General features: G+C 33.6%; 1 protein-coding gene and 4 long non-coding RNA genes across 7 annotated transcripts; 2 read left to right on the plus strand and 3 right to left on the minus strand.

Annotated features, from left to right (window-relative positions):
• Positions 1-1,398: 1,398 nt before the first annotated feature.
• Positions 1,399-2,638, minus strand: LOC142631714 (uncharacterized). The gene is made up of 2 exons (XR_012843643.1): positions 2,298-2,638; positions 1,399-1,559 (listed from the first exon to the last, which is right to left on the minus strand). It is a non-coding gene; the product is annotated as an uncharacterized LOC142631714 (long non-coding RNA).
• LOC142631715 (uncharacterized) lies at positions 2,291-3,568 on the plus strand. Its single transcript, XR_012843644.1, has 2 exons — positions 2,291-2,369; positions 3,013-3,568. It is a non-coding gene; the product is annotated as an uncharacterized LOC142631715 (long non-coding RNA).
• A 287-nt stretch (positions 3,569-3,855) lies between these two features.
• Positions 3,856-5,914, minus strand: LOC142631716 (uncharacterized). 3 transcript variants are annotated; one of them, XR_012843647.1, is made up of 3 exons: positions 5,506-5,778; positions 4,967-5,058; positions 3,856-4,162 (listed from the first exon to the last, which is right to left on the minus strand). It is a non-coding gene; the product is annotated as an uncharacterized LOC142631716 (long non-coding RNA). The 3 variants fall into 3 exon arrangements; XR_012843646.1 differs by lacking the exon at positions 4,967-5,058 and having other exon boundaries at positions 5,506-5,914; XR_012843645.1 differs by having other exon boundaries at positions 4,967-5,914.
• Positions 5,915-7,548: 1,634 nt separating this feature from the next.
• On the plus strand, positions 7,549-11,796 carry LOC142630430 (uncharacterized). Its single transcript, XR_012843310.1, has 3 exons — positions 7,549-7,767; positions 7,932-8,006; positions 11,216-11,796. It is a non-coding gene; the product is annotated as an uncharacterized LOC142630430 (long non-coding RNA).
• A 9,083-nt stretch (positions 11,797-20,879) lies between these two features.
• On the minus strand, positions 20,880-25,024 carry LOC142630921 (protein SAR DEFICIENT 1). The gene is made up of 7 exons (XM_075804981.1): positions 24,823-25,024; positions 24,576-24,651; positions 23,510-24,053; positions 21,955-22,115; positions 21,686-21,871; positions 21,446-21,542; positions 20,880-21,238 (listed from the first exon to the last, which is right to left on the minus strand). The coding sequence occupies exons 1-7, from the start codon at positions 24,909-24,911 to the stop codon at positions 20,991-20,993; spliced, it is 1,401 nt and encodes a 466-aa protein (XP_075661096.1). The 5' UTR covers positions 24,912-25,024; the 3' UTR covers positions 20,880-20,990.
• Between the last annotated feature and the right edge of the window lie 2,502 nt (positions 25,025-27,526).

Genomic DNA, 27,526 nt, shown 5'->3' on the forward strand with positions numbered 1-27,526 from the left:
TTCGTTTTAGAATTTTTTAAATTTGAGTTTTATTTTCTTATTATAGAAACTTGTTTAGGAGTATTTTAGTCAAAACTGACTCTTTACATTAAATAATATTAATTAGGATTAGTTTAAGACTATTAACAGAGCAATACAAAATCAAATTCAACAAAACCAATGAATAACATACAAAAAAAAATCTCATTACAAATAAATCAGTAATTGCTAATTTTCATCTTTTTTTTTTATACCAGATAATTTTCATCACTAATTGCTAATTAACATTTTTTAAAGTTCATCATTACTTGAATCTTTGATATTTTTTCTTTTAGAGGAAAACGTAATTCTAATTTCATAACCAAAATCACGGATAACAAAAGAGGAGAATAGTAAGACTTATAATGCAAAAAGTGAGCAGAAGTTCGGTTGGCATCATTCATAATAATAATAAAAAAAAATGTGAAAATAAAGGGTATAGTTCTAGTTTTCTACAACCACCAGGACAGAACCAGGATTCGAATTTGGAGGCTAAAACTTAAAATAAATTTTTTTTTATGAAAATAAAAATTAATATCTATTTCATATTCAACAAAATACTACATATAAAATAAGTGTTTCTTAAACATTTAATATTATAAAAATGTCAACAAAGTATAACATATAAAATAAGTGTTCCTTAAACATTTCAACACAATTATCAAGATAGAACTCGACGCTATTTCAGAGGAGATCCAAAAATATATATATTTAAGGAAAAATTTTAATTTTTCAAATTAAATATGTGTACCAGTTTTTTTTATTTAAATTGGGGACTATTAAGACCAAAATTTAAAATTTCAACACATACACACACACACATATATATATATATCCTAGTTTTTTTTTTTTTTGGTGGGGAGGGGGGGCAATGGCCCCCTGCCCCACTGTAGGTCCGTCACTGACAACCACAACTTTTTGATACAATTTTGATATAGCAGATTGTGAGTGATTATCTATTATTTATACACGTAACTACTATTTTTTCTACACTACTCACCCGTGGTCACTTTACAATTGTGATAAAGAAATTGTGTAATAATTTGTGGTACTAAATTTTTTTTTTTTCAAATAAAAGAGTGATTTCACTTTTACCCTTTTTTGTAGGGTTGATATGTTTATTAGAAGGATCAAGTCTTTGACCTACTACTGCCGAGCACCTTTGACATAATGATCACTCTACAAGTATAAATGCTTGTGAGAAAGTATATCATGTTTCCGTAATAACAACTCAGCTCTTAGTTGGTGTTTCTAAGCCCAATAAAAAGTCGACACCTGTCTTATCAAAAGCAAATCAGCAAAGCTCTTGAAAAGACAAGATTGCCCCTGAAATTTCAAGGCCCTGCCATTTACAACCTGAAACCTCTTTTGCAAAATCATAATCAAAATCTTTCTCCTCTCTCTCACCGCACCGTATCTCTCTCTCAACTCCAAACCTCCATAGCCACTACCTTTCATCACTGCCGGAGCTGCGCTGCCGAACTCCAAACCTCCGGCGCTAATGGCCTTTGTCTCATCGAAAATTCTCTAAAATCCTCTATCTTTCTTGTAAGGACACAATTCAAATTCCCAAACCACGACTGGGAGGAAAATGGGCTTGAAAGGCCTTTCTTCACAATGAATTTGTAGATAATGGGTTTGTAATTTAGATTTCAAGGATGGCTTTAGACAATCACAAAAAGAACGGGCTTTGGGCCCAATGGAACAAAACAAAGAATCGTTTGCAAAGAGTAAGATTGAGAATTCCTCCTCGGACTGTTTCCGAGGATAGTTTCTAATAGTATTTCTCAAGTGTGGATACAAATATTGATTATCATACACTTTTTCTTTCTCAAAAAGCCTCTCCTTTTCTTCGTATGCCTTCCCTCCTATTTATACTCCTCCTCTTCTCTTCATCATCTTCCACTTTATGGCCGCGACCCTGATTTTTGGATACTTGTCCCATCCATTCTTCCCTAAAGCCCGCTGGGATTTGGGACCAAGTTCCCGCCCATGCTCAGGTCTCATCCTTCCATCTATACTGTCAGTGTATCAATTACAGGGTCTTTAATATATGGGCGGTGGTAGCAGCTTTACTTTAGACATTCCACCGCTCTTTCTACTGTCCTCCACGTATACTGTGTATCCTCGGCTTAACATTCCGAGGACAAATCTACTCCTCGGACGGTATGGGACACTTAAATACTCCACGATCATTTTGATGTTTTCGGATTTGGGTTTCTAGCCCAAAAGACCTTGTTGGGCCGTCCATTATAAATTACTGGGCCCAATACCCCTACACTTCTCATTACTTCTTTAGCCCCAATGACAGAATCTTTCTCGCCACTTTCAAGCCCCAACGTTGCAAGAAGGTTTTCTTCTCTCTTTTACTGTTTATTTTCTGTATTTTTCACAACTTATTTGTATGCTTTTTTGTTTTTCCTGCCAAAAATTACAAGGGTCTATCTTTTTTATGATAATGGATTTGGTACCATAATCTCACCTTACAAGGGTCTATTTATTTATAACCAAATCTTAGAACACGTGATGTTGCAAGATCTGTATGATGATGAAGTTGGATTTGCAGATCTGTTATGGGGTGAGATTTGGGTATTTTTGTTTAGGGAAGAGAGAGGGGTTTGATGGGGTTTGGTATTGTGAGTTTCGGGTTTATTAGCTATCATTGTTTATCATTGTGTTTAGGGAAGAGAGAGGGGTTTGATGGGTGTTGTTTTGCTATGCAGTCTTGAACTTTAATTTAGTTACATTGTTTGAAAGTAAAAAATCTGTATTTTTCAAAGCAAAAATTTGCTAACTAGTAACTAGATTCAATATTGTCTATTGTCGGTGTATTTTCCATTAAATATTAATTTAATGGGCTTCAAGTTGTTAAAAGCAAAGAAAAATGTGTTTTGAAATTGTTAACGAAAAGAGAACTTGATTTGAATGTTTAGTTTATGGTTTCTAGTATTTGTGTAAAATTACCTTCTAACCAACCTTAAATTGGATTTGCAGTTTGTTGATTTGCAATTTTATGACATTGGTAAAAGGGAATGGAAGTTGTTGAATAAGAAATGAGAGTTGATAAATTAATTTGCGCAACCATGGTGGTTAGGGACTGGGAACTGGGAAGGTAGTATTATTGTTGTTGGTACAAAAATGGACACAAAAGCCTCAAGGAGTGTAGCAGAAGCAAAAAGCACAAGATGGGCACTAACGATGGCAAAATTGTTAAAGCTAGTTATGGAAGGAGACTCAAGGATCTGTTTCAATGCACTAAACAAAAGTAATGCTAAGGGAGCATGGCCATACAAATCCATGGGAACTGAGGACTATGCTTGAAGACATATTGGACTTAGCAAATGAGATGATCCAAGTTTCATTTGGATTAGGGGAGATGTAAATCAAGTGGCTCATGAGTTTGCTAAGTGGGTCTTAGTTAACAATTAGAATGGATTTGTAAATTGTGGCCTTACCTGATCATTTGCTATATGTGATTAGGAAGGATGCTTTGAGTTGTACAGTTGTAGTTTAGTTCTTTTTTAATAAAGCTTGGTTTATTGTTAAAAAATATGTCTAATGGGTGACTTGGTTTGGTCACACGGTTATTGTTTGTTCTGTTTCTTTTCTCCTTTTCCTTTTCTTGTAATTGTTGGTTTGCTTTGTGCTTTTTTTGCATAGAGCAGCCTTTTCTTGCATATATATCATTCTTATAAATAATTTAAAAAAAAACCAAACTAAAAAATTTGTGAAGATTTTGGCGAGAATTGTTAATTTGGGGCAATCAAATTAAAAAATTTAAGCAAATTTTTTTTACCAATAACAAGGAAATAATTATATATAACATTAAGCCACTCGTATGAATAATAGTATGCCTACATCAAATTAAGAACTTGAAAGTTGTTGCTGTTTTTTTTTTTTTTTTTTTTTTTTGAGAAGAGACCTTGAAAAGTTAGGATAAGTAGATTCACTATAATATCAACTCTAAAACTTCTCTTCCCAAATCCAAATCTCCATGCAGAGAAGCTTGTGACAACAAGTAAAGCTTGCCAGCTTGGTAATTGTTGACTAGTATGGCCAAAATATTGTCATTCACTACATCATCCCCTTAACTGGAACTTTCCATGAGTGCTACCATTCATACCAAAATAACACCTGCAACAACCTACAAAAATACCAACAGAACAACGTTCATTTAGAATCATATCATTAGTATAATAAGTGCTTAGTCATTTAGATCAAGGAAAAAATTTTTTTAGAGTTGTATCATTGAGAAAATTAGAAAAAGGAACAGAACATGGTTTTTTTTTTTTCATTATTTTCTCCTAAGGAATCAATACATTACCATCAACAGTAAGTTTTGTCATTTATGTCAAAGAAACTAAATAAGTAAGATCTCCATGCCTTGAGAAGTGTAGATCATTATAAAAAGATCTTTCTTTATGGTTTTTTTTCTTTATATAAAGTTTAATGAGTCTTACCATTTGGACCACCAAAGGTGGACTCTCCTCTTTAAGAATAATCATGCCAAAGGCACATGGTCATGGTAACAAAAAGAAAAATTTCAAACTTTTTTTTTTTTTCTTGTAGCTTCTTGTTTTTCATTATATAGATTTCAATCCAGAAACTTAATCAAGCCTATGTATTTGACATGAGGACAACATAAACAATTACATCTGTATAAATGTAAACCAAAGAAATGCAACAGATCTGAAATGGAGTATGACCGAGTGAATCACGTAGAGGCCTAACATTAGAGACTGGGTGTTCGGGAGGCAGCTCACAGCCTCACGCACAATTTAACTTAGTAACTGGAATAAGCAGCATACTAAATAAAATTAATAAAGTTCCATAACAGAAACTAGCGCCACATGGTGTCATGATACAAACAAAAAGAAACAAGGTATATAAAGCCAATGATAAACATAACTGATATTGAAATAAGCCGAAGGTATCTAACAAAATGTACCAAATTCCACAATATTTATAGCTAAGGCAATATAGACTGTATGCAAGTAACAAAGTACACTGAAGTATGACTCCAATAGCATCATACAGCACCTGCAAGGAACCATTAATATTAATATTGGCAGCCCAATCCCATGTAAATTTATATTCATTGATAATAAAAAAAGGATACAAACTAAAACAAAGAATGGTGTTATACAGTGATAAAATGGACAAAAAAAAAAAAACACAATGATAGCTAATAAACCCGAAACTCACAATACCAAACCCCATCAAACCCCTCTCTCTTCCCTAAACAAAAACACCCAAATCTCACCCCATTACAGATCTGCAAATCCAACTCCATCATCATACAGATCTTGCAACATCATGTGTTCTGAGATTTGGTTATAAAAAATAGACCCTTGTAAGGTGAGATTATGGTGCCAAATCCATCATCATAAAAAAGATCGACCCTTGTAATTTCGAGTGGGAAAAAAAAAAGCATACAAATAAGTTGTGAAAAATACAAAAAATAAGCAGTAAAAGAGAGAAGAAAACCTTCTTGCAACGTTGGGGCTTGAAAGTGGCGAGAAAGATTCTGTCGTTGGGGCTAAAGAAGTAATGAGAAGGATAGAGGATTTTAGAGAATTTTCGATGAGACAAAGGCCGCTAGAGCCAAAGGTTTGGAGTTTGGCAACGCAGCTCCAGCGGTGATGCAAGGCAGTGGGAATGGAGGTTTGGAGTTGAGAGAGAGATATGGTGCGGTGAGAGAGAGGAGAAAGATTTTGATTATGATTTTGCAAAAGAGGTTTCAGGTTGTAAATGGCGGGGCCTAGAAATTTCAGGGGCAATTTTGTCTTTTCAAGAGCTCTGCTGATTTGCTTTTGTTAAGACAGGTGTCGACTTTTTATTAGGCCTAGAAACACCAACTAAGAGCTAAGTTGGTATTATGGAAACGGGATATACTTTCTCCACTATGTGACCTGTAGGTAAGATTAGCCTAAGAAGAAGCACTATATAGTATATACCATCAAAATTCAAAACCAAACCAAGAAGAAGAAGAAGTATGTTTCAGCCTAATCTAGGAAAGTGAGAAGAGAAAAGAGAGTACATATTGTTACCTGGGTAGTAATGAGCGCTCTCTCCATCACGGCAAAAGCAGACAAATTGGTGTGTTTCGTTATTAGAACCGCAATTCCCACCTGATACCATACACCCGTCATAGGCAATATCGTGCAAGGGATAGTAGTCCACATCAAATCCTCGATTCAATACTTTCTGAAGTGCGGGGACTACACCCGCAGACTCATCAATAGCATTCCGTAAAATTGGAACACGAATTCTTCCTCTGCATTTCTCTGGCTCCAGAATATGGATCTTTGCTAACGATTCGTTTATAAAGTAAGCGTTCTTATAATTTGTATCACTACCTTCAAAGCACGTAAATCTATTTGGACCGGTATAGATGTATTGACTTAAGAAGGGCAGTCGTAGAACAAAGTTATGTTTAGAACGGTTGAAGCGTAATCAAAGATATTATAATTCAAAACGGTATCGTTGTGGATTTGAGGGCAAAAGCCATGCCAAAGGTCCAATCTTGCAATGGTCATGATATTTTGAGATTCACTGATGTTTAGTATGAGGAACTCTAGTTCTTCAAATTTGATAATCGGGATCGGGTATTCATAGTCATAGGAGCACTCGAGCTTGAACCCTTGGCGACCACAGCGTTCAGGTCGATTATCTCCCCAGAAAGGGTAAAAAACGTTTTTGATTCTTCCACACTCAAAGGGACGACTGCACTCAACAAAGCATGCATCATTGGTGCAGTAAGATGGTGGCAATATTGCTAAGAAGAAGGAGAGGGTGATGAGGGAAGAGAGAGCTAGATGATGGGCTTCCATGTGTGATGTGTAGGAGAGATCACAGAGAAAAGAATAAGATGAGATGTAAAGTTAATAACGCAGTACAAAGTTGAACGAAGACCGGTAAGTCCTAAAGAGATTCCAAGTCCTCTTCCTCAGATTGAATTTTAAATGGGAGGCACAATTTCCCACTAACTTTGTCACACCATTACTGTTTTCTCATTCCCCGAAAGTTGCAACCACGGTCGAGTTGCGGAGTTCACCCCGTTATCAAAAATAGGATGAACCCACCTTTTTATGAGTTTATCCAATGAATTGGGCTTCTTATAAGTCAGAGCTGGCAAATTGGATGCAACCATCTTTTAAGGAAAAAATCAATTGAAATTAAAAGTCTTGCTTTAAGCTTTGTGATAAAGAAGTAGATATGGGTTTAGGCGGCGTGTTTTTTAGGGACGTTTCTAAATCCGCTGCTATAAGTAGTATATTGTGATGTTTTTAAACAACGCTGCTAAAGAGTGAGACTATCGCAACATTTTTAAAAAACATAACTATAACCCAAAATAATAGCAGCATTTCTTGCAAAAAGTACAGTTATAGTGGCGTATATTTTGTTTAAAGAAGAACCACCATATAGTCCAAAAAATCTATAGCGACATTTTCGCTGACTTTTCAATTCCCCCGTTTTTTGTCCCTCCTTTTTCCTTTTTCCTCTTTTTTTTCCCTACACTTTTTTTCATTGTTTTGTTTCTTCTCATTTCTTTTTTTTCTCAGACAAACTTACCTTTCCCACTTTTATATTCTCCCCCTGCCCTTATCACTTCTACAAGCTCTTCCCTCTCTAGCCACCACCCATTGCCACCAACATAGCCACCGCGGCCATCGTCGACCTCCACTACCATCCACTGCCACCACCATACTTTTTCCCTCTTTTTTGGTGTTCAAGTGTCTTTAAAGTGTAAGTCTTTGTATTTTAGCTTATGGGTTTACTTTGATTTGGTTTTTCTTTAATGGGTCATGGAGTCTTTGTGTTTTGGTTTATGGGTTTGCTTTGATTTAGTTTTTCTTTAATGGGTCATGGAACTTTTGTGCTAATTTTTGTTGTTTGCTTCTTTTGGTTAGATTTTGGTACAGAAAACTCTTATTCAAATTTGAATTTTTGAGCAAAAAGACCTGAGCATCAAAGGCTGAATCATTGTAAGTTTATATACAAGTTTGTAAATCTTGAGATTATTGTTTTTTTTTTTAAAGCCCACTGCCCACTAATGTGTACAAGGAAAATGTGAAAATGCTTAAACAATGATGGTAGATATAGAAGAATTACAATTTATTAATATGGTTAAACAATGATGGTATATAATGTGCCAATGCGGTCAACAAATGACCCATGGTGCACTATGCTATGTTACCTATAGATAATTATTGGATGACAATAATGAATTGCATTTTTTTTTTTTTGAAGAACAATAATGCAATGTGTTGTTATTATGAATATTTAAATTAATGAAAAGATCTTATCTTGTCACATATATCACACACCTCTATCTTGTATACTTGATGTGTGTCTATATATAGATTATTAATGATTTACGTTAAATATCAGATTGGATTGACTTGTTTATTAAAAGGTATAATTGTATCTAATTTTTTTTTTTAAAAAGTAAGTAAATTGTTAAGTTCCACCCAAAACTAAAGGCATTTTTATTATTATTATTATTAGATGAGGATTCTTCCATTAGATGAGGATTTCTACTTAAAAATTATATCTTCAATGTGTCTATAGTGACGTTTTTGGGTTTTTAGTGACATTTTAGAAACATCGCCTAAGCCCAGATTTCTTGTAGTATGTGGACACAGAAAGCTAGAAGTGATTGGACCTTGTTGGGTGATAGAAATACTAGGTTTTTCCAAACACTGGTCAAGCAAAGAAGAGCTAGGAGCAGAATCCTGCACTTGAAAGATAGAGATGGAAACCTAATAGAAAACCCTAAGGATATTGAAAACATATTGGTGAACCACTTCAAGCTGTCCTATGATGCTACAAGTCCTACTAGTGTTGAAAATATTTTAGAAGAGCTTAACTCACTACCTATCCCACAATTCTCAGTACAGCAGTCCCTTAGTCTTAACAAGCCAGTGACAAATGAGGAGATTGAGTCTACTGTCTTCCAGCTGGGTCCACATAAAGCTCCTGGACTAGATGGGATTGCTGCATTATTCTTCCAGAAATACTGGAGCATTGTCAAGACAGATATCTTCAACACTGTTCAAGCATTCTTCCACTTAGGGTCCCTTAACTATACATATATTACACTCATACCTAAAACTACTTTTCCTGATGATGTTACACATTTTAGGCCAATAAGTCTATGCAATGTAATCTATAAAGTCATATAAAAAATCCTTATAAATAGACTTAAACCCTACATGGATAGTATCATCACCCCCTATCAAAATGATTTCATCCGAGGAAGAAACATTACTGACAATATTCTTATAGCTCATGAGATTCATGACATTCTTAGGAACAAAGAAGGGTAGAAAAAACAGCTTTGGGGTTCTAAAAATCGACATGAGCAAAGCATATAATAGGGTGGACTGAAATTTTTTGAAATCAAATCTGATAGCCATGAAATTTGAACCAAAGTGGATAACATGGATCATGGAGTGTGTTACCACGGTGCATTACACCTTACTAGTGAATGGTAGCATAACTCAAGTCATTTAAACTTTCTAAAGGCCTTAGACAAGGGGACCTCATATCCCCTTATCTCTTCCTCATATGTGCCAATATCCTATCTCTAGCATTAATGAAAGCAGAAAATTCAAAGGATATTACTGGGATCAAAATAGGTAGAAATGGTTGTTCCTTCACACACCTGTTGTTTGCTAATGACTCCCTACTTTTCTTTAGGAAGGACAATAAATCTCTAGCTAGCATCCAACTCATCTTAGATTGGTACTGCTCTCTTTCAGGTCAAAGTATCAATCTTTCAAAATCTGACATTTTCTGCTCCCTAACATGTCTAAAGATGATTAGGAATCTCTTGCCAGGTCACTACAGGTGAATTTGGTATAGAACCCAAGTAAATACCTTGGCATTAACTTTAAACTAAAGGGTAATCGAGTTGCTGACTTCCAATTCCTAATTGAAAAACTCATCTTGAAACTGCAGGGATGGAAAGCAAAATTGCTTTCCCAAGCTGGAAGAACAACTCTTATCTCCTCTGTTCTCCAAACCTTTCCTCTATACACATTTTCTTGCTTTAAAGTACTTGAAACCACTTGCAACAAGATGGATTCCATGGTTAGAGCCTTTTGGTGGGGTCATGATTAAGGGGTGAGAAAACTACACCTAATTAATTGGGACGGGATATGTCAACCCAAGAAAGAGGGGGGGACTAAGAAATTCAGTCTAATGAACCAGACAGTGCTTACAAAACAATTTTGGAGAATAAACCACAACCCCCAATCCCTTCTTGCAAAAACATTTAAGGCAAAATACTTTCCTAGAGGATCCATACAAGATTGCACACCTAAGCCACATCATTCTTGGTATTGGAGAAGCATCATTAAAAATGATAATCCCAAACTCAAAGAAGGAAGATATTGTATTGGAAAAGGTTCTGAAACCCCACTAAACCACCAGAACTGGTTTCACTGCCCATCACAGAATCTTAACAATCCAGGATTACACACAAGCACAGTAGCTAATCTAATTGACCATAGCAACAATACTTGGAAAGTTGATATGGTTCGGACCATCTATCAATACCCCCAGTGGTCTAATATTTTGAAAATTCCACTCTCAAAAACAGGATCAGCCAATGATAAACTCCTTTGGAAATATTCCAACTCAAGAGATTTCAATGTCAAGAGAGCTTATAGTTTTCTTCTTAAAGACTCCCATTGTACCCCCCACCCCCCCTCTCCCCCTCCCAAACCATGACAGGTACAACCAAATCCATAGAGAAGTCTGGGACCTTATTCAAAAGGTGAAGGTGCCCTTGAAAATCAGCGATTTTGTGTGGAAGCTGATGCATGATAGTCTCCCTACCTTCCTAACTCTAAAAAATTGAGGTATCTCTACCTCTTATAGTTGTCTCATGTGCAACTTAAAGAATGAATCCACATCTCATCTTTCTGCACTATTCCTTTACCAAAGCCTGTTGGCATGGATCTCCTTTAGCTGTTCATACCACTGACCTCTCTAATATCACAGTGCAATATTGGATTGGAAATTTACTAGTTAGACACAAGAAATTAGAGTCTAAATGAATGGGAAATCTTTATGTCATCTTTACTACCTTATGGACTATCTGGAACCACAGAAGCATGGTGGTTCATGAAGGCAAACTACCTAATCCAATGGAAGTGATATTAACTACTCAAAATCTTTCTTGCAGGTACCAGGTCACATTCACAAAAAATTCAAATACCAGAAGGCAGTCAATGCATTCAGCTTCGGGCTATCATCTAAGTGCAGAGCCTTGGCAGCTTATGATCAAAATTGCAGGTGCTAAGCTAAAGAAGACTAGAAGGAGTGCCTATGCTTATGAAACTAAGTGTCTGCAGGGAGAGATCATGTTCTCTGGTGTAGCTAGTTGTGCAGCAAGTTCAACTTATGGGGCAGATCTTGAAGCTTTGGTGGAGGCAGCTCTGAAGGCAAGGAATATGAGTTTTCACCGTGTGATATTCCTTAGCAGTAGCAAAAGTTTAGTCCAAATGTCCAACAGGGAAAGAGCACCAAATTGGCAAGAGAAAACAGTGGCTGCTAATTTAATTTTCCTTCACCATAATGGACTTACTTCTAAGATGATATTGGTTCCCAAAGTTGTCCTTGACTCAGTCTATTTTGTAGCTAATATGACAACTATAGTGCCTATACAGCATTGTTGGTCCAATCCAGCCTTTTGTAATTAGTACTGTTCTTTGTTCCTCCCTTTGAATGGTAAAAAAAAAAAAAAAAACTTGTTTATTTGAAAAATTATAACAAAATAGTAGGAACTTCAAATTTTTCATAATTTTTAATTTAAAATACAGACGGTGCCACAATACCAATGTCCACAACTTATAATTATAGCGATTTAAAAAAAAAAAGTGATACCGCTAAATAATGAGTAACATACATATCCAAGTTATAAAACAAAAACAAATCTCCCATAAAAACCTAAATAAATAAATAAATAAACAAAAATAAATCATGAACCACATTTTGGCAAAAAGCCAAAAATCATAAATAATAAATGGATAACTTTAGTAGTAGCCTTAGCTAACTACTGCATCAACCTACAAACTATTAGTCTTTTGAAAGAAACTATTTCTTGAGAGTATTTGAACGATATTAAAGTACCAAATGGTTATGCCACGAATATCTCATATCGTATCTAATTTAAACTACATAAGATTTTTTGTATAAAGAGATAGATGATAAAAATGTATCTAGAAATATATTTGCATAATACTAATGTGGTGAAGGATTCTTTTGCAAGTGTTCTTTGTGGAAAAGACAAAACAGGCCTTGGAGGGATTTGTAGGCCTTCTATGTTTCCTTCTAACATTTCAATCACTTTACTCATGCATGGCCTATTAAATGGATTTATCTGCATGACTGTACGCACCACAAGCCCACTATGATCATCTTCCCCACCATTTCATTTTCTTCAATGGTCATATTACTTGAAAATTCTAAATCATTGTTAAGCTCAAAAGCTTCAGGAGGATTCCTAGTCTGTACAATAAGTTATCATTATAATAACCTAATATCAATTATTATACAATCTATTTCAATGACAAACATAAAATAATTTTTTATTACAATGAATATATCATTGCAATAATATGATTAGAATTATTTCTTATTGCAATAAGATTTTTGAAGTAATAGTATATTATTACAAAATATTCAAATTAGTAAATTGTTTATTGTAACAACATATATATAATTGTATCAAAGTTCTTATTAAAATATTTAGAGTTTATTGCAATGGAATTTTTTTTTGCAACAACTCGCATCAAACATTGCAATGACATAAATGTTATTGAAATGATTTTCTTGTATTGAAAAAAAAAAAAAACCAAAATGTATTACTTAAATAAAAAACATAATAGAGCATCTTCAAAAGCATTACATATATGAATTTTTTTATGAATAAAAACATTAAAACACTACTACTATATTGTGCATGTTAGAGTTCATATATAACACATCCTTAATTTAATTAATCTATGCTAGCTTTTTTGATGATATGGGTAATAAATTAAAATCTTTAGCTTGCCAATCCTCCATCGTATGAGATACTAGTAGAGGGCAACCATGATTCTCCATAAAGAAACAAAGAGACAGTAACGCTAGGCTTGAAAAGAATCTAAAACATATGAACACTTAGCCACCTCACCCAGTACTTCTCTGTACTTGCACCTAGCCAATGATTATTTTACTCTCCATAAAATAAGGTTGTTTCAAAGCTCTCATTCCATTGTAGCCACCCTTCCTGCACTATGACATCGTTCATATAAGATTGCATAAACACTGTTCTAGAATAAGGCCTCTATGGTCTGACAAGGTATGTGAGGGTTGGATTTTGAGAGGAAATTAGGTCCACATCTCCAGATTTATTGCGAAAATGAAATCAGAAGCCTTTGTTTTTATTTGGACTTTGATATCCTTGGGTGGTGATACATACATGTATGTGGAATTATGGGTCCATTAGACTAATTGTAGGAGTGTGGTTTTCTATGAAAGGGACGTGTGTTTGTGTAGTTAGGTGTCCATACGGGTAACACTAGAAGAGGATGGATGATGAAAATATATAGGAGCCAATAACTAAGTGATTTGAGAAATAATAATTAATTATTTACTATTGGTTTATCAACATTAGAATTTGGTATTTACTATTGTTGTTATTATCTTTTATTTATTGTAATGTTGGAGTTTGTTTTAAGTAGTTAGAGTCCTAATAGGTTGGGTAGTTGAGTCATTGTAGTTCACGTTGTGGGCAGTTCCTTATTTTTAGATTGTAAACGTTATGAAGTCCTTATATTTCGATTGTTAAGTTGTAGCAACTGGTATAAAACCAGCCAAATATTATTCAATAAAAATATCTGAGAAGTTTAATCAAATTAAATCCTAATTAGTTTCCAGAGGTCAGGATTCCCTCAATCAAATCCAAAAGGTTCCCAGAGGTTAGGATTTCCTCTGTCAAATCCAAACTTTATCCCTTTGTTATCTTTTGTTCTTTTACGTACTAATTATTTCATTAGAGACAACCAAAATTCTATCTCATTTTCTTTAAATATTAATATTTTCCCTCCCCAAAAATTGTGTACATATCAGGCAGTGATTGTGTTAGATTGTCCAGACTGTGCTTCTCTTGATCATATATCATATACCACTTATTTGGCACTCATGGTAGAACTGATAGTTAAGTGTGAATATAAGGTATCCTGGTATCCCCTAATGCTGCAACGATAAAAGACTGATAGGTCGGACTCGGATAGAAATGCCACAACTTGGCTTCCTTCAATTCTGGTACCGCGGTTTTCTCGAATTTCATGTTCACTACTATGAAGTTTTATCATCAACAACTGCACAAGAAAATATGGGATATGACAACATTAAAATAAAAATGTTTGTGATACTATATAAATGCTTAGCATCTTATCATAGTCTTTGCATACAACTTAGTTTTTAGCACTAATGGTGCTTAGCCAAATTAGTTTACCTTGTATACAAATCAATTTGATGTACAAAATACATGTGAGATTTAGCACAAAATATATTATTTTTATAATTTTAAAACAAGGTGGTAATTATTCAATAAATATTTATTTAGGATAAATCTTGCACTAGGACATGTTGATATTTGTTAATTACCGAATGTGGCTAGCTGATCCCTTTGTAGGCTAACCAGTGGCTTTGCTTTGATCACCTGAGATGATAGTCAGGTCGATACCATCATCAACTATCATTATATTCTATTTGTCACTTGGGATAAACACCTATTCCCTATAGGTAACTTCCTTGTTATAGACCACAAAATGTTTGATATTATAGTTGGTGCAATTTTAATTGCATCTGTGATGGTCTTGTAGTGACCAGATCCATTAGAAGCCATTATAATGTTGATTGAAATCTCACTTGCTTGAATGAGTTTCCAGTCGTATGCAGTAAACCAGGATTAAAAACCGTCACTAACTACATATTATTAGGTAATTGTTGCACAGAAGCCAACTGATTGCTAACTAGCGCGATTACTTTCTCTAGGCTCATTGTTATGCTATCTTTCAAGATGGTGCTTGTGTTAGGGCCAACAAGCTCATCATTGCATGTGGCAAGGTTGATGATGGCAGAACTCATCCAAGTTTGGAGATCAATCTTTAGATTGTTAGTACAAAATTTTGTATATGTGATGGAACTTTGCATGTTAGCGCATATCTTCTCTTGCAAAAGAAAAACTCATGTCAATCAAAATTTAAAAATTTAGTTCCAGTATTATTGAATAACTAAAATTTTTCATTTATTAAAGGATAACCTGGTGGCTTTTTATCTTTATAGCTCTATTATTGCTTTTCAATTTCAGAGAAAACCCCCTTATTATTGAACAATACATTATTCTTTTTTACTTCCCTTTTTTTCTTTATTCACATCAACATGTATTCTCAATCTAAGGTTCCAACTTTTATTTTACATTCCTAAAAATTTTTAGCAACCTAGAATAAAAGTTTTTACTTAAATTGGGCTAATTGAGTGACCCAATAAGTGGACCAGTTAGGAGGAAAAGAAATGCAACACACTCCATACTAATAAGTAGCACAATAGGGTTTCAAAAAAAAAAAAATCAAATTGTAGAGTTTTTGTTTGCTTTTCACCTATAGATTGGACCTATATAACAAACCAAACCCTAATATTGTCTAAGGTTAAATTTTAACCCATCGTTTTCTTAATACTTACTACTTGTCAATAACAGCACATAAGCCCCGAGAGGGGTGACTTGGTGGTTGGGATCCGTGAATCAGATTTGTGATCCCTAGTTCGAGCTCGAGCGAGTACTTGGGGAGGAATTTGGGTATCTCTGCTGAGAAGTCCCTGATTACCAGCTCTCTTGAGATGCCAAAATGAGGTTTGTGGTCACCCCAGACCACAGTAGCTATGGCTCAATCCAACATTCCCTAGCAAAAAGGTGCTCCTATGGTCACGCCTAGGGGGGTGAGTCACAATGATCGCCCTCCCCCCCTTTTCATTTATCAAAAAAAAAAAAAATAACTGCACATAAATTTCTTAATTAATAGTTACTATATCTCAATAATAGGCTAATTCTAAGGTTCTATATATAACATTTTCTTTTGTCTCGTAGTATAGCAAACTTGCATCAATGGCTTCCCTAAATACATGCATGGTTCACTACAAGAAAAAGGTTTTTTTTTTTTTTTAGAGAAATAATTATAACACGCGGCTAACCCGCAACTCGAACCCTTTCCCCCCTAGACCCCCAAGTACTTTGTACATGAGGAGGTGTCAATTCAGTTACAAGGCTTTTGGCAGAAAAATGTTTATTGCAATGAAATGTTTTGTTGTAATAAACTCAAAACTGTTGCAATAAAATTTTTTGTTACAATAAACTCAAAACTATAGCAATAAACACTTATTGCATCAAAAAAAGTTTTTGTTGCACCCTATTGCAATAAAGTCTGTGGCAATAAGTTTGGCGAGATAGAGATTTGAAAGAGAGGGGTTTTTATTTTGTGAGACTTTGTGTGAAATTTTAGCACATGCGGGTAGTGATAAATTGGGAAAAATAATGTGCGGGAGGGGATTAGCCATTGCAACAACAAATTTAGTTGCGATAAAGGCTTACATTACTTTAAAAAGTTTATTGAAATACATAATCTACAAATTATTGCAATAATATTATATAGAAATTATAGATGCAATAAATTAATGCTTTTAAATTGTCATTTCAACAAAAGTTACTCTAAACTCATAAGAAGTTCCTATTGCCACTATAACTTCCTTTTGTTGCAATAGCTTTGTGGCAATAGAGCTTTTTCTTGTAGTGATTTGTCACTTTCTTTTCATTAGGTATATCTTTTCCTTCACATGTTATAACACATTCAAACATTGAAAATATAGAATTACTAAAAATACGTTGTAAAAAAAATACCAAATTCAAAATACATTAGATAAGTTGTAAAGGACAAAATTTAGCTATAAAATTGGTTGTAGCTTAAGGCTACAACCTTACTCAATATCTTTTTATTAAAGGTGAATTTTGACAAATCAACTATTGGAATACATCTTTTTCTTATAAATTTCATGCTTGCAAAATTTCTAAAAAATTAAAGATCAATAGCTATGTTTAGGGCTGTCTAGAGTACCCGACGACCCGCCGAACCCGATCAGCCCGACCGAAACTGACTCGTCACGGCCGGACCAACACCTCCAACAGGTCGGTGACGGGTCCTAGTCTTCAGAACCCCACCCCGGTGGGTCGAGTGACGGGTTTCGTCCTCAAAAACCCGATCTACCCGACCCGCCCGACAAAACCTCAAAAAGAAGTTGAAATCCGGCGACGTTTGGGTTTCTCAGCTCCGATTTGGCGACGTTTGGCCTTTCTTTACTCAAATCCGCTTAAATCCTCACTCAAATCCGCTTAAATCCTCACTCAAATATGCTTAAATCCGGCCAACTCCGGCAAGATGAAGCTTAGATTCGAGGAGATCTAAAGAGAACTCGACCGTATTTGGTAAGATCGAGCTTAGATTCGAGGAGATCCGGCAATAACAAGCTTCGAATCAAGGAGATCTGACGAGCTCAAGCTTCGATTCGAGGAAATCCGACCAAATCCCAGCGATTTTCAGCAAAAACATGTACAATCTGGCAAGAAAATGCAAAATCCGACTACTTTTTCCAGAATCCGGTAAGTTTTTTCAGATTCCGGCAACGCTTTTTTTTTTTTTTTTCAGATTTCGATGCTTTCTTTATTCCGGTGACCCGCCCGGCCCGACCGACACTCACCCGCACCCGAAACCGACTCGACCGATTTTTCCGACGATCGGTTACGGGTTCCTCCGCCCCTCCACCCGACGCCGGCGGGTCGAGTCCAGGTTGGGTCCAAAACCAACCCAACCCGACCCGTTGATAGCCTAGCTATGTCATTAATAAATTGTTTAAATTATAAGTTTTTGTGATTTAAAATTATGCATAAAATATAAGCTTATAGATAATATAGTAAATAATATCCGATTAACACAAAATTTGACGTGCATTAAAAGAGTAAAGAACATGCAATTTAACAATTAAATATTCAAAATATGTAGTAATTTTTATTTTATTTAGTAAGGTTATAACTTAAAACTACAACCAATACAACCAATTTTGTGGCTAAATTTTGCCTAGTTGTAAATTGATTTGCTCAGAACCTATTTTCAATTATATGTTTGTTTGTATTTAGAACATGCCTGCCTACTAATCTATACCGATTCACCCATTCTATATATCTAGCAGCCGTATATCTTACTATTTCCAGTGTTTACTAAACACCATAACAAAGTCTTTACCATGCATGTGCATTTACCATGTGCCTACTAATTCACCAAAGTAAGAAGTTTACTTGTTGCTCCACTTGCATGTGATACGACTATGTGAGATAAAGGGAAGGGAGTTCATTTTCAATGTGCCTAGTAATCTATACCGATTTGCCCATTCTAACGGACTACATTAGACACTTCAACTAAGTTTTCAAATTTAGCAAGTCTTGATGTAACTGATTTTTAAAAGTTATAAATGATTTCCTATGAAGAGTTTTTTTTTTTTTTTTGCCTCTTAAATGTGGTTTTTGTTATGTATGGTCCCCAATTTTAAAATGTAAAAATTTATTCATTCTATCTTTTCTAAGTTTATGTGATTAATAAATGTTGAGACATCCCACTTTAAAGATTACAATCAATCCGACCTAGGACTCAAATCAAACTGATCTCTTCTTTTAAGGGATAAAAAATGCATGTGAGAAATGGATAGAAAACAATAAATTGACAAAATGTAGATAGATGGACTAAATTATTATATTTTAAAATTTTGAAATTTAAAAATAAACATTTTAAAATTAAAGAATCAAAAAATGCGAAAGAAGAGAAGTGGTGGGGGTTTGGGAGAGAAAATGAGAGGGAAGGGAAGGAGAATGTGAATGTCAAACCCTTTGTTTTTGTACAACATTTTACAATTTTTTACAAAAGAGTTTTCCAGTGAACAGAAGATATTTTTAAATTTGACCAAATTTTAAAATGAAACAAACACCTGAAAATGTAAAAATTAATGTTTACCGAAAAGCATTTTATAGCAAAATTAATGAAGTCTAAATAAAAGAGCAATGTTGCTTGAAAGTCTTAGGGCCTATTTGGTTAGCTGAAAAAAGAACTGTTTTTTGTTTTCATTTTCAGTTTTTAGTGGGTCCCACCACTAAAAGACTGGTTTGGTTTTAATATTTGTATTCAGTTTTTATTTTCAGTATCCTAAAAATTGGATTTGAAATACAAAAAATGAATACAACTTTTCAGCATTTTCGTTTTCTATTAATACATATACAATTGCATATTTGTAAATATTGTGAAAACACAAACTTACTTTTTCTTTTAGTGATGTGATGTATGTGAGTGAGAAAAGTTACTTTTTTAAAAAATAGAAAATAATGACCAAAACCGAGTATAATGTATTCTATACTCAAATTATATATTTAAAATAACTTACCAAACACTACCAAATATGAAAATAGTTGCTTTTTTCTATATTCAAATTTAGAATTTGAATATAATATAAAGAAAATAAAAAGTGGATGCACCACTTTATGAAACCAAACAAGGCCTTTAATATCTTATTTCTCGGTTTGTCCTTAATTTCTATTGATTGAGAAAAAATATATTTTTTTTTGGTTTACTAAAGGATTCATCTGCATGAAACACTAAAAACATAAAATTAAAAATTAAAAAAAAAATGTTTTACGTAAAGGATTTTTTATGCTTTTCTTTAATTTTTACTTTTTATTAAGAAGAGCCATGCACTCGTCACTCGTGTTTTACCCAATAGGCCCCAGTCCGAAATTTTATACAAGCTTTATTAACTCAAGCCTTTATGATTTATGACCCAAATACATTATGCTTGTAAATAAAACAAAGTCAAACCCAAGCCCATTAAGTTATGCCCAACAAGACATAAATTTTTTATATACTACTGTACATTTTATCCCCCATATTCCATATAATAAAACTTTTGCAATTATATTAACTCACTCCTTTAATAGAATCTTTACTCAATACGGGTGAAGATAACATCTTGGAAGACTCTAATTGAGGTGTCCATATAATATAGATACCACTTAATTCAAAAGTTTATGTCAATAGATTTAGTCCAAATTATTTTACATTACCCACTAACTCTTCTCATTATTATCTAATATGAGATTTAATTACTTAATAAAAACAAACCACTATTCCAACACTCGGGGATAATAGCATACCCTTCAAGAAAAAAATAATGACATTATTGGTTAAAAGATTTAATGTTAGAACTATGCAAAACTTAGAAAAAAACACAGTTTACAAATACTCTTATCTTTTAAATATGAGTAATGCTACATTCATAACGTTTTCACACAATTCCTAAGTAGTAAGTTGTTAATAGTTTTTATTTTGATTCACTAATAACATAACATTTTTGTTCATCGTTATAAAAACATTGCAAACGTAACAATGATTTTATTACTCTTTAAAAAACTAAGTCGAATTCAAGCCCGTTACTTTAGTAGCATCTCCTCCTTTTATTTTACCTTAAAAGGAACTAGCTCGGCCCAAATCTGGACTGACCTTGAAAGTTCTGCTGGGCTGGCCTTATAAGCTGACACAAAGAAACCCATGGTCCATGGCCACCACATTCCAATGGGCTTGAAACAAAGCTAATAAGAAATTTGAAAATATGAAATAGGACCCAAAAAAATTGTGAAATTGCTTTCTTTGCAATCAATCTGTTACATTGATTATGAATTTAATTACCCAAACTGCACATAATTATTTTTTCTAAAAAAAAAAAGCACTTTCAAACCACGTAAATTTTCAGCACTAATGCCCTAACACTAACTCCTTGGGTGGCATTGGCTGCATTGCTTATATACACCTGACAATGATTCACCTTCAATTCCCACTGAGGAATGACCTTGAAGCTGAAGGTGTTAATTCACCGTCCGATGATGATTCTGAAATGGTATAGTTGATTCCAATATTCCTATTGGGCATGCTAACATATGTCCAATCACTGCATCCAGCCTGATCACTATTCAATTCGTACCCCATATCAATAGCTCTATCAACAATGTATCCAGGTTGCTGAAATGGCTTCACCATCATCAGTTGATGATTGGGATATTGCTCCATCATTTCCCCTATAATTTTCAAGCATATGTTACTAATGTCAAACACAATAATTATGTTTAGATAAACTGCATCGAACAGGCTTGGATCCAATACTCTTATGCACTAAATCCGTTGAAATGCGAACACATCTCAAATGCTTGATGGGTCTAATGCATAGAGCATTGAATCCAATACTTGCACGTGCTACATAACTTGCAAAAATAATTTATAACTACCTTGTGTTAGTAAGGCAGTCTCATTCAGACTTGCATCCACCTCTTCTAAGGAACTCCAGTTCATATATGCTTCCCTCACTAATCTCTCAATATAGGTCTGGAAATGCCAAAAACAGCACACACATTAGTGAAACACAAATTTTTTTTTTTTGGTTTCCCACAAATATATATTACTTACAATTTTTGCACAAAAATATATGGTTACTATAAAAGAAAAGGGTTAGCAAATTGTAGTCATACCCTATCAATATTGATTAGGTCCCTATCTTGGCCATCAATCACAGCCTTGACAACTTGGCATATTGGATTTAACATGACCAAATGATTATTTCCCCGGAAAACGTACTGTTTGTTGCCCAAAACGCAAGTCCTAGCATGCTTTATCGTGACTTCCCACATTTTCTCAGACATTCCGACACCTAAAATCTGTTTGCAAAATTATTTTTAATTATTTGGAAGCCGGAAGATATATTGTAATGAACTTGAAATGAAAAAGTGAAATTACAAACCTTTCGAAGTAATTGAGGGTTCACAATAGACAACTTCAAGAAGTCTTGTACAGTTTTTATGCCCTCAGATTTCAACTTGTTATGGAAAGCTCCATCTTTTCCGATCTTCTCTAGGCGCCAAACATCGTCATCCAACATTGGTGGATGATGCTTTTTGTACACTACATAAGAGAATAAAATTTAATCAGTACATGTATTTCTTTTTTCTTTTCTTTTTTTTGGGTGCTTTTATGCTTTGACGTACTCAAAAATTGTTTTGATAAAAATGAAGAAAAGTATTAAAAAATTCAAAATTCACCACTCTAATTTTATAAAACAAAAGTTTTTTTTTACTTAATCAAAAAGAGAGACAATTTAATGAGGGTAAAAAATTTGATGGGTCTCATGTGAATATAATATAAGATTTGCTGCAATCTGATTGACAAAAAGTCTATGAATCCATTGACCTAAGTCCATGGCCGGCAAAACGCGTAGAAAAAAATTAAATTAGAAGAAAAATAAAAATAGAATTATAGAAACAAAAAAGGCAAACTACAAATCAGATGGTAGGGATCCACAGGTGGGGTTTTGAATAAGTGGCTCAAATGTCCCAACTTGCAGTTGGGACCATATGTTATCTTTTCCCAAATTATATTTTACTAGTAGAGGAAAACTATTAGCTGTTTGCTGACTTAAAAGTGTTTCATTTGGTTTGGTGAGAGAGAGTGAAATGGAAATTCACAATCAAGTGCTAGATAAACATGATTTTTTTTCTAGAACTTTTGATATAATTTATTGTAACTGAAGCAATATTATTCTAATTAAATCTAACACTAATATTACTTTTATTATCATACTAATTGTCATATAAATAGTTATGAGAAAAAAAAAATTGTGATTCTAAACTTATATATATTTGTGTGTGAAAGGAAGAAAAAAGTTGTCTATCTTTTTTCCAAGTGTGGGCCTTGATAACACCGGCCACTTCAATAAAGCAAATGAATGAAATCATAAGACTAACAAGGCTATCACACACAAAACACAAGGTAGTGAAATATGGTTTAAATGTCTATTAATGGAACATGTCTGCATCTCCTATAACGCTTTGGAAGAGTCAGGACATGGAACAAAAAAGGGTCAGCAATATTCTCAGTATTGGTCCAAATTAATTAATAGGTTTGGTGGTGGTTTGATCATCACCATGGGTTTGACTTATGACCTAGATTCCCCCCCCCCCCCCCCCTCATATGTGTCTCTATGATTGGTATCTACCTTGATTAAATAAATTGAATAAATTTTATGTGTACAACAAGTTCATGAAAATAATTATGATAAATCAAACAAGTTGATGTAGTGCTCAAGCTCTAATAGGTAAGGTAAGGTAAATATTTTTGCAATCATATTAAGGTCATTACTGTGATGAATATCTTATTATTCCTTTTGAAATATACTAAATAATTTTTCCACTTAGACTCATACTATACACTAAACTCTAATCAATTTTAATAAAAATAAAAAATTTAATCATATTATGGATTTATCATTTATATTTCATTACTATAAGCTAGATACTTACATTCTCCACGATGATCTTTGACAACAAAAGGTTCAGTCATGGCTTCACAAATTCTAACATCTCCATTGCTTCCTGGAACCACTCTTACGCCAACTCTAAATTTTCGGCTCCGGATCCAGCTCGAATTGTCAGTAAATTCTATATCTCCAATTGGTGCAAAACCATCCCTCATGGTGACATTTAGCTCTCCGGTAAGCAATGGCCGCCTTCCAGTTCTCTCCTTCACAATGTTGTTGTTGAATTCTTCACTAGTCCAAGTTTCCTTATCCCCCTTAGGGAAGTCTCCATCAACAACAACAATTTCAATCTTGATTGGTTGGGGGAGAATTATTGGAACATTTGGATTAGCATTGTCTACCACAAGTATTTGAAGTGGATTGTTGTCAAAACTTCCAATCTTGCTTCCGGTGAATATTGGGAGTGAAAGCTTGTTACTGAACTTTAGTTTCAAGCTTGATGGCTCTAGAGCTTGAATTCGCAATGAAGGGGACCTTAGCAAGGAGCGTGTGTTGCGTCCTAGAACATGCTCCACTTCTTCCTTCACCTAAGAACATCGAGTGAATTTTCATAAATAACAACACAAAAAGAACTAAATTTGATGGGTAAAATTGAATTCTTTCTAGAGATTAATTAAATTCATAATGAGATTAAACAATTTATATGAGAGAAAATAGTACTATATCATTGTAGTTCAAGAATAGTGAATAATACACCAAGTTGAGCCCCATATTCCCTCGTCAATACAACATATTGATTAGGGTTTATAGTTTAAAATACACCAAGTTGCTTGATCACTTGAACAATGAATAAACAACTAGAGCACATCCACTTACTTAAGAAATACATAAATTACTTTCTAATACTTTAATTACGGCCAACATATTAAGATTCCAACTTATGATCCATCATCCATATCATTCAAGTTGCACCTGTTGGCCTCATGTGACTGGAACATCCATGATTAATCATATATACAAATACATAAACTCGTTATTGTGGAGCATATGTAAGTGTGTATATAAGGATGATTTATATATGAGGGTAAGAATAAATAAGCATAACATACCACTCTTCTAAGCAAAGGTTCCAATGCTGAGAAAAGATTCTGCAGTGAATTCACCATAACCACTTCTCCAATAACTCTGTCAAGATCGAGAAGATGAAATAAGAAGCTAAACTCTAATATATACCTAGTGCAATTTAAGAAAGCATTTTCTAAACAAAAACAAGAATAAAACTTCTAAAGAATCAATTAAACATAAAGAAACTATATTAAAAAAAAAAAACATAAAACTCTAAGTCTAAACACTTACGAAGCAAAAGAAGGTCTAGATTTCATCTTTTTCTCCGGTTTCTGATCTTCATTTGATTCAGATTCATTAAAATATCTTTTGCCCGCCATTTTTTTCTCCAAATTTAATTCCAAGAATCAGAGTGAGAGAGATAAGAGAAATGTTGGAGGTTGTAAAAAAAGCTCAATTTCAAGAATCAAAGAGAGAGGCGTTGGAAGTAATAGGAATTGGAGGTTTAGGGAAGACAGTCTGAATAGCTTGTATATATATATATATATCTAAAAGGTTTTTAGCAATAAACAAATAATAAAAAAGAAGTTTCTTGGAATGATAGAGGAAACAGCTGGGTAAGGCAGGAACGTGGTAACCTAGGCTGATGTAACGACTTTGACGTCAACTTCACTTGCCTTTATGAAGTCAACCTCTCTCTCTCTCTCTCTCTCTCTCTTTCTCTCTCTCTAAAAGCTTTTGGTTTTGTGGAATGTGGACCAATGTATGTATAAAAATCCCACGGCTTAGATTAAAGGGTATATAACACTCAAACTGATCGAACCAATAGATACACAATCTGGTCAAAGTACTTCATTTCTCGGAAGGATCTGATTTGATACTCCGGTAGGGACACCCTCGATCAAGAGTTGGGTCCCAAAACTTTACCAACCAACTCTTTATGTCCCCCGTTCCTGCCGGTGAAATTTTTGTTGCTCGTATCATTATTTTCAGGGACAATTCGTAGCTATCTGAAAAAGTTATGCTTCTTTCCCCTGTATTTATGGTGAATTTTTAATTAGCAAACTTTGTCATTATAAATATGAGAAAAGAGTATTTTTTTCACACTCTGAAAATATTTAAAAATTACTTTATAGATAATGTTAACATTTACTTTTAAGGCAAGTTTTAATAAATTATTTTTTTTTTTAAATTATACCACTCTTATAGAAATTAAAAAGCTATCAAAATAAATATATATTATCAAAATAGTATTATAAATATTATAGAAAATTCTACTATTTATAAATAATAATATATTATAAATATAAATAAATAGTATAATAAAATTATTTAATTAGTATATTTATTATTTAATTTCATTTTTAAATAGTTAAATATAAAACATTAACTTCTTTTTTCTAGTTTTCCATAATAAAAAATTTCTAAAATGGTTTGTTAACAAATGTTCTTTGGGTATTCATTAACATTTCTCTTACTCTATTATCAGAAAGTCTATACCTTATATACACACAAAAATTTGTCACTTGTTGATATGAAAATTGTTTTTTTTTTTTTTTTAAGAGAGAGTTTTAACCTATGAAAAATTGGATCCATATAAGAATTGTTAGTAATAAATAAAAATGCAATGTCAAATGTGGATCCATATAAGAATTAGCAAAAACTTGCTAGCTTAACAAATGTGAAAAGGTTATCAAATTTTTTCTGCATGTAGCATTATTCTAACATCATTGTTGGGCTATGATTATCCTCTCATCGTCACTTCAGTTTTTATTTTAGATTTTTTTTCTAGAAGACAGAGATGAATCAAAACATCTCATTCTTTGTTAATATTGAATTATTCTCCGGTGTAAAGTTACACCACTTAATAACTTTTTATTAGAGTAATAAATTGAAAATCTCACCATTAGATTACATGCTCTTTATGTTTGTAACACACATGTCAAATTTCATGTCAATCAGACTTGATTTACTATTTAATTTATAAACTCATCTTTGATGCATAATTTTAAACTATAAAAACTTGAACTTTACACATTTGATTGATTAAAAAGTTAGTGACATTTGATTATTTTGAAATTTTGCAAGCATAAAAAATGTACAAAAATAATTTAATCTAATAGTAAATTTTATCAAAATTCGCCTCCAATAAAAAAATATCGAGTGGTGTAATATTGCTTAAAATTAAATGCGCAAAGTTTTTTTTTTTTTTAACTTGTACTCTATTTTATTTATCATTACTAGAATTGTAATACCAAATCATGCAACTTTTTTTTTTCCTTTTTAAGTAAACCTAGGAATGCAACTTGATTTATGGATTCTACTATTCCACTAATAATTCCCTATGAATAATGCAGCTGATGTAATATTTCTCACAACATTTGGAATAAGTTGTTTGATTTTCATGTAGACCACTATTAATACCACTTTATTATTTGCAATTAATGTTGTAACGACGGAATTTGGTGCCTAAGCCTAAAGGGAAAAAGATCTTGGCCCAAAGAACCCAATACAATGAATTTCTAGAGAATAAGCTGAAAAACTAGGCTCTAATGAATCAGATAATAGTGGTAATGAGCTCAGATGATAAGTGAACAAGAATAAAATGGTTTTGCTCAAAATAAATCGTCTTCGGCACAATCTAAGAAGACTGAATCTTCTATATATTTCTTTTTTGAAGTTGATTACAAGTCTAGTTCTTGTTGCTACAGTGTTTTCTTCCCCTTTTTCTTTTTCTTTCCCCAGATGGTTTCTTACATTATATATCTCCCCTTAGATGATCTTGGCCCTCTATTTGTTAATCATCCAGGCCACTGCTTGAATGTTCGTCCCATAAGACACCTTTCCAAACCCCTTGTGAGTTGCGGCAGCCAAGACAACACTATTTAGAGGTCTTCTCTACATAAATACAATTAGGAGGTTTGGTGGGATGCATTAAATGTGGTGGCAGCCACCATCCGTTTAGTCATGTTAGTACTAGCCCCTTCCTCGAAAC

Source organism: Castanea sativa, chromosome 4 (genome assembly GCF_040712315.1).
Source record: "Castanea sativa cultivar Marrone di Chiusa Pesio chromosome 4, ASM4071231v1".
Lineage (NCBI taxonomy): Eukaryota > Viridiplantae > Streptophyta > Magnoliopsida > Fagales > Fagaceae > Castanea > Castanea sativa.

What these genes read in the sequence shown, in the direction of transcription:
- LOC142630921 (XM_075804981.1), bottom strand. Translation starts at nt 24,911, where the DNA reads ATGGCGGGCAAAAGATATTTTAATGAATCTGAATCAAATGAAGATCAG. An exon ending in AACCTTTGCTTAGAAGAGTG is followed by an intron (nt 24,054 to 24,575) that starts GTATGTTATGCT and finishes CGATGTTCTTAG; the next exon opens with GTGAAGGAAGAAGTGGAGCA. An exon ending in ACCCTCAATTACTTCGAAAG is followed by an intron (nt 21,872 to 21,954) that starts GTTTGTAATTTC and finishes TTTTGCAAACAG; the next exon opens with ATTTTAGGTGTCGGAATGTC.